Raw genomic sequence first — 13170 nt, 5'->3', positions numbered from 1 at the left:
AGTGCTGCTCACTGAAAGGTTATTTACGTTGGAAAGTAACTACCCAGAGCATGGAGCGCATTGGGTTTTTTCGCCTCTTTTTCGGTGGATACTTCACTCAATAAACAAGCTTAAATCGCTAGCTAAAGGACGAGCGAATAACTGCGTGGAAAGAACTCTCAAGTATCTCTACTTAACAACTCTTTTGCTTTAATGCCCATAGATCATCATGAATTATATTTTTGCTACTCTTTAAGACTGACGCTCATAATTTTCTGGGCCACTAAATGGAGTCATTTACTTGCACGCAGTGGGGCCGCGGGCAATAGGCAGTAGGTAGGAATAGGAAACTGAAAAATTAAATCTAATTATGTGCGGCTAACAGCTTCAGCCACAACAGCAGCCAGCAGAGAATGGTGCATTTTTCGCAGTTGGTCAACGTAGCCGACTTTGCTTTCTTTTTACTCAACTGACCCGCACAAATGCGGCTATTGACGGAAACAATGCGGATAAAAGCGACGCTGCATGCAATCAAACAGGCCAAACAGGGTCGGACCATTCCAGGTGCCAGGTGGTAGGTGGTAGGTGGTAGGTGGCGGTTGCCAGGTGCCAGGTGTGCCAGTTGACTAACAGTTGGCTCTAATGCAACGTCATCGGAGCGCAGCGATGGCAGTAAGTGAGAAACAAAAGAGCTTAGTGGATGGAAGGAAAAACAAAACAGAATTAAAACAAGAAGATGTAGATGGGAGCTGAAACTGAAGCTGGAATTGTGTGGAAGGAGTCATGAGGCAGGAGCAAACTGTGGCCGAGTTATTGCCTGCAGTTAGACGCACTTGGTGGGGTGTGCAAAGCCGGTAGTAGGAAGAAAAAAAATCCATATTTATACACAAAAGGGGGCTCAGTTTCATTATGGTGATGCGGCTGAGCGTAGTGGGTGTGGCTCAGTTACTTACGGCTCAATGGCGCTGGAACTCGTGTGGCGCAATTGCGGTAAAATATGTTTGCACAAAAGGAAATCGCCAAAGCCACGTGTGTGGGAAATGCTGAATTTGTCTGCCGGGCACACTAAAACAAAGCTGCACTCGTGGGTGTCCTGGTCAATTGCATGGGCACCAACAATTGCCAAACGTTCAACACATTCCAGAAATCGTATTTACGTTTAAAGATTAACATTTTTCATTTTAGAAGCATTTAAATAACTTCCACAATATTCTCTGAAATAATTTTTTTGTACAAATATTTCTTAGTGGGGCATTTAATAAAGTTATTATTAAACTTAGCATCATAATAAGATGACATTTATATAACAATTTTCTAATAAAATTATTGTTAACAACAAATATTAATTCTTATATTAAACTTAGATCAAAATTAATAGCTTATTGAGCGAGAGTTTGTCTATCGGAATTCATATAAATGTGCACTATTTATTTTCGAGTATTATGGCAATATGGCTGCTGGAACACCAGAAACTATGCTATGCTATATGTCCAACTATGGCGGCACTTCCGTTGCCGCTGCCGTTACTGCTGCTGCAGTTGTCTCTTCGCATCCTTTTCGTTGTCCACATCGTCATCGCTGTCGTCGTCGTCGTTGTCGGCATCGTCGTCGACGTCTGGACTGGACTGGACTTTTGGGAATATTATTGAAAAGTTTTACCGCAAGCTGTGCTGAGGCTGCAGCAGCAACGGCGCAATGGCAGCAAAAAACAAACGTATTGTTCGCCAGCTTCTGCAAAAACGAGGATTAACATTCTTTTTTCTTGTTTTTTTTTTTTTTGTGTAGCGCAAAGTTTCAGTTTTGTTGCAACTTTGGCCACAGACACCACCGATACCACAGTGCCACAGCCAGCCGCATGCTCGTTCAGTTCTGCCCACCACACTCAACGGGACAGTACATAAATTTTCTCAGCAATTTTCAAGCATTTTCCCACTGCAGCTGCATTTACTTTGCGCCCCAATCAGACAACAAGTCGACAAAGTAAAAAACTTAAAATGACAAGAGCCAAACGAAACTCCAATGCGCTTCGCAGCAAATGAAGAAACTCCCAAAACAAAATCATATGGAACATATTTATTTTAATACAAAGTACCATAATGCTAGCCCACTAATGTATAATACAATTACTATAATAAAAGATATAAGCTTGTGGTTAAAAGCGTAGCGTATATCTACGCATAGGTGTTTGTTTTAGGGCGAGCAGTTTTTTTTACTATTTCTTAACTTGCAAGTTCAATCGCAGGCAATAAGTTTTTGGAATTTATGGGAAAAGTTTTTGAAGGCAATAATTTAAAAGCATACGAAGCAAAGGCCAGTCTGTACCATTTGATCTACAAGCTTTTGATGAAATTAGAAGCAAATATATTTAAGCTAATTGGATAGTTTTCATTTTGTGACTTGTGACCAATCAAATGAGTACACTAAATTGTCATTTTTGAAGTACAATATCCACAGCCTTGACATTTTATATCCCTCAATCAATGAAGGCTACAAATGGGTATGCCACTGGTACTATAGCAGCAAAGGCAAATCTAGATTGATAAATATAGAAGAAATCATTTTGCTGGGTATCTCTATCAAGATTACAAAACGGCAAACCAGAATCGTGAACCAAATCCAATTGGTCGAGGGTCAACTATGCAATTTTGTGTGTTCCGTTTTTGGGGGCAAAATTGAATCCATCAATTATAGAAAATCATAGTCAACGTTGTGGCAAGTTCGATGCTTGGTTTGTCATATGAAATAAGTTTTCTGAGTTGAGCTAGTGTGTGTGTGTATAGTGTGCCAAGTAGTTGGCAATCAATTTTTGGCATTGTTACAGCCACTGCCTACTTACTAGTACAACAACCTTCTCCTGCCACCCCTTTTGGACAGGCGACCCTTGTCAACAGCATTGTGGCAAACAGGCACGTCAATTTCAATTGAATGTGGTGCAGCCAACTACCGGTCTGGCTGACCATTGTCCAACGTGTAGTGTGTCCAGCTCCATCCATTATGACACTCGGCACACTGTGGCAAACACAATCGCTGGCTGGCTGCAGAGCCACAGTTTCGTTGTGCATCTCTCACTTGCCGTTGACACTTTGTGCTCTCTCCATCTCCTGCCTTCACTGCACTGTTCTGCTCGTCGCCCATCATAAGTAAATGACGTGTGTTGTCCAGCTCTTTGCCACTTGTATTGTAGGTGAACGACAGTTGGCCTCTGGCACATATGAATCCCGTCAGATTGTAGCTACCATTGCTGCATGGGGCATGGCATTCGAGTAGTTTCAGCAGAGTTTCAATTCCCTTGACATGTATGCAACCCTCAGGCACTCACACAGAATGCTGACTTTAACTTCGTGCAAGGATTGAATTTGGATTTCGCAGATGCTCAACGTTACATTGTTCTTTCAAAGAAGCTTAAGCTGTCAAAATTTGACATTTTCTAACAGTTGCTAAACTCTATAGAACACAAACTCAACAAAATCACAATAAAAAATAAATCACATATTAAAAAGGTGTTTGATAATGTCCACGATGATCTTCGCTCAAGCCGCAAAAACAGTGCCAAAACTCTGCAGAAAAGCTGTTGGTCCATTGATGAGCCAGCAATCATACAAGAGTTCTAAATCCGACGCTGTTCCTATGACAAACCTCGAACCAGATACTGCTTTACCTTACAAAAAACTCTATGAGAATCTGGAATGCATTAGGGACCGCTTAGATCATCCTTTGACTCTTTCCGAAAAGATCCTCTATTCTCATCTAGAAGATCCCTATGAACAGGAGATTGAACGAGGAAAATCATATTTATTGTTACGCCCAGATCGCGTGTCGATGCAAGACGCAACAGCTCAAATGGCGATGATGCAATTCATTTCATCTGGATTAAGTAAGGTGGCTGTGCCATCAACTATTCACTGTGATCACTTGATCGAAGCTCAAATATCTGGTGAGCTGGATTTACAACGCGCAATTGACAATAACAAAGAAGTCTATGACTTTCTGCAAAGCTCAAGTGCCATGTATGGATTGGGCTTTTGGAAGCCAGGCAGTGGCATTATTCATCAAATTCTTCTTGAGAACTACGCTTTCCCAGGGCTATTGATGATAGGCACCGACTCTCACATTCCCAATGCGGGAGGCTTGGGTGGTGTCTGTGTGGGAGTAGGTGGAGCTGATGCTGTAGATGTCATGGCTGGAATGCCTTGGGAATTGAAGTGTCCAAATATAATTGGAGTTCATTTGACTGGCAAAATCAGTGGCTGGACGTCACCTAAAGACGTTATTTTAAAAGTAGCAGAGATACTTACAGTTAAGGGTGGAACGGGAGCAATCATTGAATACCATGGAGAGGGTTGTGAATCAATCTCTTGCACGGGCATGGCGACTATATGTAACATGGGTGCCGAGATAGGGGCAACAACGTCTGTGTTCCCTTTCAACGAGAGAATGGTGAAGTATCTGTGCGCTACCGGAAGAGGCGCCATTGCTGAAGAAGCCGAAAAGTATGAGGAGATGCTAATACCAGATGAAGGGTGTAAATACGATAAAGTTATTAAGATCGATCTCGATAAATTAGAGCCATTAGTAAATGGGCCTTACACACCCGATTTGGCACATCCAATTAGTAAACTTGGAGTGAACTCTGAGAAAAACGGTTATCCGATGAATATAAAAGTCGCACTTATCGGCTCCTGCACCAATTCTTCATATGAGGATTTGGGACGTTGTGCCAGTATTGCTCAAGACGCAATTGATCATGGTCTGACAACGCAAGTACCATTTAATGTAACTCCAGGCTCAGAACAAATTCGAGCAACGGTTGAACGTGATGGAATTTTGGACGTACTCCAAAAATTTGGTGGAACTGTTTTGGCTAATGCATGTGGACCATGCATTGGGCAATGGGATCGCAAGGACGTGAAGAAGGGAGAAAAGAACACCATTGTCACATCGTATAATCGAAACTTTACAGGTCGGAACGATGCGAATCCGGCAACACATTGCTTTGTGACTAGTCCTGAGATGGTAACCGCCCTCGCTATTGTTGGATGTTTAAGTTTCAATCCATTGAAAGATGAATTGACTGACAGCAAAGGAAAAAAGTTTAAACTTAAAGAGCCTAAGGCTGATGAGCTTCCTTGTGATGGATTTGATCCTGGGGAAGATACTTATACACCTCCACCCAAAGGTAAAAGGAGCGAAGTTATAGTAAATCCTAAATCAAAACGTTTGCAGCTTTTGCAGCCTTTTGAAAAATGGGATGGCAAAGATCTAACCGATCTCACAGTTTTGATAAAGGTGAAAGGAAAATGTACTACTGATCACATCTCAGCCGCCGGGCCCTGGCTCAAGTATCGTGGACATTTGGACAATATATCGAACAATATGTTTATTGGTGCTGTGAATGCTGAGAATAACGAGATGAATAAAGTGAAGAATCAGCGAAGTAATGATTGGGGAACAGTGCCCGACGTTGCTCGAGACTATAAAGCCAACAAAATTAAATGGGTTGCAGTCGGAGAGGAGAACTACGGAGAGGGTTCTTCTCGAGAACATGCTGCACTAGAACCACGACATCTTGGTGGAGTAGCAATCATAGTAAAGTCTTTTGCTCGTATTCACGAAACTAATCTGAAGAAACAAGGCCTACTTGCTTTGACATTTTCCAATGCCAGTGACTATGACAAGATCCAACCAAACAGCAAATTATCTCTACTCAATCTTGCTAAGTTGACACCTGGAGAACCAGTTGAATGCGAGATTAAAACTGGTGGCAGTTCTGAGAAAATAAAACTAAATCATTCGTTTAATGCGGAACAGATTGAATGGTTCAAAGCTGGCAGCGCTCTTAATCGAATGAAGGAGACGCTAAGTAAATTAAAATAATGAGTAAAATTAAATGTAAAGAAATTATATGTGTGTAGTATTGATTGAAACCATAAAATAAACATTAAAAATTGTTAATTTTTCATAAAGTCTCTTAGTTTAAATTACGTAGAAATAAAACTTGAAAGAAAAATAAAGAAATGTAATATTGGAGTTCATTATCGCTTTTATCATTATTATGCTTTCATTATTTTGATTATATTTTAGAATTTCAAGTATCCAGCATTTTTGGTCAATTATATGTGCATATGGATGTAAGTTTTTGTCAAATGTATTTGTAATTTTCTAAAGCCTTTGTTCCTTACAGTTTCAACAGTTATTATATTGACGTAAACTGTTGACTTGTTTACTTTTTCTAAAAATAATAGACTTTTCGATTAACTTCAAATTCCCCTATTCTTTATAAAGAGTTTTAGTTTTCATTCAACATTGTGACAAAATTACTTCAAGTTTTTGATATCTTACATTTTGTATTTTATTTAAAAAATATTATTTTTACTCACCATGTCTAAAAAGATAATTTCACAAACCGCCGAAAGGGTGCGCAGACTATGCCGAAAAGCTGTTAAACCCTTGATGAGTCCATGGAATATGTCGATGAGCTCGAAGGCCTCTGGTGTTGAAATGTGCAGGCTCGAAAAAGGAAATCCCTTGCCATATAGACTGTTAAGCCAGAAATTGGAATGCATAAAGAAACGTTTAGATGGTCCACTTACTTTATCGGAGAAAGTTCTATACTCTCATATTGAAGACCCTAGCGGGCAGGAAATTGAGCGAGGAAAATCATATTTGTTGTTACGTCCCGATCGAGTGGCACTGCAAGACGCAACAGCGCAAATGGCGTTGATGCAGTTCATCTCATCTGGATTAAGTAAGGTGGCTGTGCCGTCAACGGTGCATTGTGACCATTTGATTGAAGCACAAAAATGCGGCGAGCTGGACTTAAAGCGAGCGATTGACTTAAATAAAGAAGTATACGATTTCCTATCTAGTGCTTGTGCCAAGTATGGATTGGGCTTCTGGAAACCTGGCAGTGGCATTATTCATCAGATTATATTGGAGAACTATGCTTTCCCCGGACTACTGATGATAGGAACAGACTCTCACACACCGAATGGGGGAGGTCTAGGTGGTCTCTGTGTTGGAGTAGGTGGAGCGGATGCTGTAGATGTGATGGCTGGAATGCCTTGGGAATTGAAGTGCCCAAAAGTGATTGGCGTTAATTTGACTGGCAAAATCAGTGGCTGGACTTCGCCTAAGGATGTTATTTTAAAAGTAGCCGAAATACTTACTGTTAAGGGAGGAACGGGAGCTATAATTGAGTACCATGGAAAGGGCTGTGAGTCCATCTCTTGCACGGGCATGGCAACAATTTGCAACATGGGCGCCGAGATAGGCGCAACAACATCAGTGTTCCCTTTCAACGAGAGAATGATAAGGTATCTATGTGCTACAGGAAGAGGAGCAATTGCTGAAGAAGCTCAAAAGTTTAAAAAGTTATTGGTACCAGATGAGGGGTGTAAATACGATCAAGTTATCGACATTGATTTGGATAAATTAGAGCCCTTGGTTAATGGACCTTACACACCGGATTTGGCACATCCAATTAGTAAGCTTGGGGAGAACTCTGAGAAGAACGGCTATCCGATGGAAATTAAAGTCGGACTGATTGGATCATGCACAAATTCATCTTACGAGGATATGGGACGTTGTGCCAGCATTGCTCAGGATGCAATAGATCATGGACTTAAGACGAAAATACCATTCAATGTAACTCCAGGCTCAGAACAAGTTCGAGCAACGATTGAACGTGATGGAATTCTGGAAGTTTTTAACAAATTTGGTGGAACTGTTTTGGCTAATGCATGTGGACCATGCATTGGGCAATGGGATCGCAAGGACGTGAAGATGGGAGAGAAGAACACCATTGTCACATCGTATAATCGAAACTTTACCGGACGAAACGATGCGAATCCGGCAACACATTGCTTTGTGACTAGTCCTGAGATGGTAACCGCCCTCTCTATTGTTGGATGTTTAAGTTTTAACCCATTGAAAGATGAATTGACTGACAGCAAAGGAAAAAAGTTTAAGCTTAAGGAACCCAAAGGCGAGGAGCTCCCAGCAAAGGGATTTGATCCCGGTCAGAATACTTACAGTCCTCCACCAAAGGATACCAGAAGCAGCAAGGTTGTCGTTGATCCTAAATCGGATCGCCTGCAGCTTTTGCAGCCTTTTGAAAAATGGGATGGCAAAGATCTAACCGATCTCACAGTTTTGATAAAGGTGAAAGGAAAATGTACTACTGATCACATCTCAGCCGCCGGGCCCTGGCTCAAGTATCGTGGACATTTGGACAATATATCGAACAATATGTTTATTGGTGCTGTGAATGCTGAGAACAACGAGATGAATAAAGTGAAGAATCAGCGAAGTAATGATTGGGGAACAGTGCCCGACGTTGCTCGAGACTATAAAGCCAACAACATTAAATGGGTTGCAGTCGGAGAGGAGAACTACGGAGAGGGTTCTTCTCGAGAACATGCTGCACTAGAACCACGACATCTTGGTGGAGTAGCAATCATAGTAAAGTCTTTTGCTCGTATTCACGAAACTAATCTGAAGAAACAAGGCCTACTTGCTTTGACATTTTCCAATGCCAGTGACTATGACAAGATCCAACCAAACAGCAAATTATCTCTACTCAATCTTGCTAAGTTGACACCTGGAGAACCAGTCGAATGCGAGATTAAAACTGGTGGCAGTTCTGAGAAAGTAAAACTAAATCATTCTTTTAATGCGGAACAGATTGAATGGTTTAAGGCTGGCAGCGCTCTAAATCGAATGAAGGAAATGTTGGCAAAATCTAAAAAGTAATTTGAAATTTACTTTTGTTCATGTGTTCCATGTAAATCGACTGTGTTTTCGTAATGCTGAAATATATTTGTTAATTTATTTTATTGCCAGTTTTGTTTAGTTTAATTTTTGTTTTTCACAATAATTGCCAAATGATTATTAAAAGCTTAAATAACACTAAATTGGGTTTTTATGCGAACTGAAAAATTTGTGAGACCCATTGTGAAATTTAAAGAACTTCAATTATTAGCCTATAAAAGTGACAGGCGAAGAACATACAAGAAAAATGTTTCATAGAACATTTTTTAAAATTGAATTTATTTGAAAAGACACAACAACCAAGCACACATTCATAAGAGTGTTGGATTTCTAAACAGCAAACGTTAGACATGCTATGCAATTTGACTTAAACATATTTACGAATATTTGCTAGCATCAGCTACTCCAACAAAGCCAGATAGTCGAAGCATCTCTATCGTTGCTCGCCAACAATGTGAGTCTCTGTCATTTGCATACTTTGCACTTATATGAATTTAATCCTTGCGTCATTCTATTCGAATTCCCTGTGTAAGTGTGTTTGTTGCTTATACAGGAAAAGTTTATTATCTTTCATTCGTATAGATTTTTAATATTGTCTGTTATTTGATAGTCTTTGAATATGGACAATGTTTTTTTTCCTTTCAACTTTTTGTGTTACAATTTTAATTGCTTTTGGAATATTGAATTTTTTCTTGTAATATTTGTGCAAATATTTGAATTGTTATGTGAAATTGCAAAATTTTTAAGAGAACTGTACTCGTAATTAACATTTCAGTATATTTTTCTTTATTTTTGAACATTTTGGCAAGAGCTGAATGACAATATTATTAAGTTTCATAAAGAATTTTGTTCAGCTGACAAGCATCGAGAATTACTCACTTGGTTGCTACGCTATAAGCGTAAATCACGCAAATGACAAGTGGCAATAACATTGGATGAGCATAAAAGAAAACTAAAATTGAACCCAAGCAGAAGAAAAAAAAAAAACAAAAATCCAACGCACATAAATTGCATTTTAGCCGCTGGCGAGGTAAACAGCCGCAAATGCCACAGAATGAGAGAGGAAAAGAAGGAAAATGGAAGGAGAAAAAAAACCAAAACTCAACAATAATCGAAAAATTATATCCACACACTGTGCTAGAGAGAGTGTATGAGAGAGAGTTCGAGTCTGATTCTGAGGAGGGGTAAATCAAAGAAACAAATAAAATGGGCAAATACAAGCGAAAAATCCATAATACACACACACATACATGCACACGCTGCCACACATTCTGTGTGGGGGAAAAACGTTTTGAACAGCTCGAATTAAGTTAAGCACTTTTATTTATTATTAAAAAAAGTTTCAAGCTGGCAGCGTGCAAAACAGAGCAAAAATCTGTGTGGGTAGAGAAATCAGCAAAATCTGCGCATAATGCAAAGAAAATCCCAAATTTATCGTATCACTTAGATGGAGTGTCATATGGGGAATGCCGGTGGCTCAACGTTGTTGGCCACAAACATTCTCTATCCTCTATCCCTCGACGAAAGGGGTTAAAATGCGCATTATGAGCACATCGCATATACTTTACTTTACTCTACTATACTATGCATATGTATGTATGTACTTGTGTGTACTTGTCGATGTGTTTGTGCATTCATAATATAACTGTTGATTATTGCGCCAACACGCACTCAGTGTAAGTGAAGCAGCAGCAACAGCAGCCAAGGAGGTTTGGTGCCAGGCGCACAGCGCGTATGCGCAATATTATTAGATATTGAAAGCAGCCATCGATGGCAACGTTGATATCGTGCCAAAAGCAATTGAAAGCAGCAGAAATACCAACATATGAATTTTTTTTTTGCGTTTTCTCTGTCACAGCATAAACATCTATAAAAAGCATACATATATACATACATATATATAGACACATAGTGCGCACTATGTGTTGGGTCGAGTAACGGTTTTAAGTGGGCGCATCTCTAGCCTTGCAGCAGAAGAAAACTCTGGTAACTCCTTCAATGAATGTATACATATAGAAATATGTGTGGCACAGTATTAAATCGATGGCAATGTGGCAAAAATTTGTGGCAGATTATTTATTAGCGTAATGGCTTTAAATTGCAATTGCTGGCAGATGGCCGAGTTGGGGTTATGTCAAATTATCCAATATGTCAACTTAAATGCTGGCAAATGTTAAACGAGAAATGCAAAAATTTGTTGGCAAATTGCAGCTTATGTATTTTTTAATCAAATTTACTATGAGCAAATCTTTAAGAATAAACATCGTACATATTTACCCGAGTTAATGTCTTTGCTTATCTAATACAGTGGATCTTTAGTAGGATCATTGCCTGAGTACACACTTACTCCACTACTATCTCAACATCTTGCTCCTTCATTCGTTATACGATTTGTTTTCTTTTCTGTTCCATTCGCTTTTCGTCTGGGCAATTTCAAAATCAAATCTCACAAATTCACAACTGGCAAAACTACCAACAAACTACGATGGACGACGGCACACGATGAAAAAATATAAAGCACAGGAAAAAAAATAACGAAAAAAAAATGCAACGAAATTGCTAACGCCAAGCGAAAATCTAATAAAAGAATAGCTCAAAATCGGTGTGTAAAAATCAAATAAACGCTGCAACTGCAATGCCAAACCAAGCTGAGTTTTTCTTTTGGAGCAGCAAAAGTTTGTTTTTCGCCTTGTGCCCAAGTTTTGTGCGTTTTTAAATGGCAGAGCTGTTGGCGCAAAAAACCATTGGAAACACATGTCCAGCAAACAGAGGACGACAAAAGGATGAGCAGCAAAAGCATCAGAAGGAGCTGTTAGGAAGGAGCATCACAAATGTTTGTGTTGGTTTGCTTTCTTGCTTCTTTTGGCCATTACATTAAGTTTGCTATCTCACAATGCGAATGTGTGTGCGAGGGGGAACTCCTCCCTTCTATTCCTTTTTTGCCTTTCGCTTGCCACATTCATACATATCAGCATTAAGTGGTTGCCTTAGTCGTCGTATCTGTATCTGTATCTGTATCTGTAACTGCGTCTCTGCTACTCTCTGTATCTGTGTCTGTTTGGCCAGCATCTGTGTAAAGATGTGTCTTTGGCTCTTCAACTGAAGAGCTCTGAGCAACGGCTGCCTTTAATGGCCAGCGATTCGTAATATTTTTAATATTTGCTCAATAAAATGTCTGACAATTTTTGTCGTTACCACTTAGACTCATTACATTTATTTGTTTGTTCGGCTGCTTGCCTTACTGCGATAATCCGATTTGGTCAGCACGAGAAACCAAACGAACCAAGTCATTTGATTAACACTTTACCGTGCTCAACTATAAAAATATCCTGTAAATAATAAAAAGTAATTCAACTTAATTTGTTAATATTATAAGTACAAATATATAATATAAAAATGTTATAAAATTCTATATTCTAGTTTTAATTTTTCTAATTATTTTATATTTAAAGTCTACTATACTCAGCTGCTACCTTTTTGGGGTATTCGACAAGCCGGGTTATAACAATAACACGAGAATCCACGCATTATTCTTCATATGACATGTAATCCTTTTTGTAGTTCGCGCAAATCCTTTTGCTGCTGTTGTTTTGTGCTGTGTGGCAAGTCATAAAGTTTAATTTAGTTTTAAGCTTTTGAACTGGAAAATTGCATGACCAGCCAACGCTGAGATCTGCAACAAAAGTGGAGTGGTGTTCACTTACTTTTTAGCAGTGCACACACACAATGTCGACTTGAGGCAGAACAGCAACAACTACAAAAAACAAAATAGAACAACAACGAGTGGCAGTACACTGACTACCACAAATGTCAGTCAGAATGACGTTTCATGCGCCATTTGAAGAGGACGCGTTGACCGTCCCGCAAGCCCGCCATCCACTGCAATGAAAATTGACAGCGCCTTTGTGGAAAACGCACAGCTTTAGCCGCAGAAGAATGGGTGCAACAGAGGCAGGAGCAAAAGTTGAAGCTTGAGCATAGAGGGAGATGGCATCATGGCTGTTGGCTGCTCTAAAATTAACACACGTTTAATATGCAAGTCGTGCATAAATTTTCGTGCTGCCATTTTGCGATCTCACTCACTCCTTCTCTCGCGCTCTCTCTCTTTCTCTGTCTGTCTGATGGCAGTTTCGCTTGTCCGAGAGCTTTATGCTTTTTAATTTACCGTCAGACGTCAGGCCAACAAGGACGACAAGGACCACGACATTGCGGGCGACATGTCAGCGCCACTGGAACGCCCGCGTTCGCAGTCAACGCCAGAGTCAGAGGCAATCATGGGCAATGCTTTCTTTTTTCTCTGTCTCTCAATTTTGATGCGACTTTTCTCTTTCTCTCTCGCTTTCTCTTGCACATCTGTTTTTGGTCTCTTTCTATAACCGCCATTGTTGTTGTTGGCATACGTGCAATGGTCGACGGCAGCTC

General features: G+C 39.9%; 3 protein-coding genes across 3 annotated transcripts in view; all 3 read left to right on the top strand.

Moving 5' to 3' along the window:
- LOC133838951 (uncharacterized) overlaps positions 1–13170 on the top strand; it is a 183708-nt gene that overhangs the window by 74635 nt on the left and 95903 nt on the right. The window lies entirely within an intron of this gene.
- LOC133837343 (probable aconitate hydratase, mitochondrial) lies at positions 3398–6009 on the top strand. Its single transcript, XM_062268064.1, has one exon. It carries the CDS (start codon positions 3490–3492, stop codon positions 5851–5853), a length of 2364 nt encoding a protein of 787 aa, XP_062124048.1. The 5' UTR covers positions 3398–3489; the 3' UTR covers positions 5854–6009.
- On the top strand, positions 6229–8813 carry LOC133837081 (probable aconitate hydratase, mitochondrial). Its single transcript, XM_062267737.1, has one exon. It carries the CDS (start codon positions 6358–6360, stop codon positions 8728–8730), a length of 2373 nt encoding a protein of 790 aa, XP_062123721.1. The 5' UTR covers positions 6229–6357; the 3' UTR covers positions 8731–8813.

Source organism: Drosophila sulfurigaster, chromosome 2R (genome assembly GCF_023558435.1).
Source record: "Drosophila sulfurigaster albostrigata strain 15112-1811.04 chromosome 2R, ASM2355843v2, whole genome shotgun sequence".
Taxonomy (NCBI): Eukaryota; Metazoa; Arthropoda; class Insecta; order Diptera; family Drosophilidae; genus Drosophila; species Drosophila sulfurigaster.
Note: the sequence above shows the minus strand (reverse complement) of the source record. Positions and strands in the feature narration are given on the sequence as shown.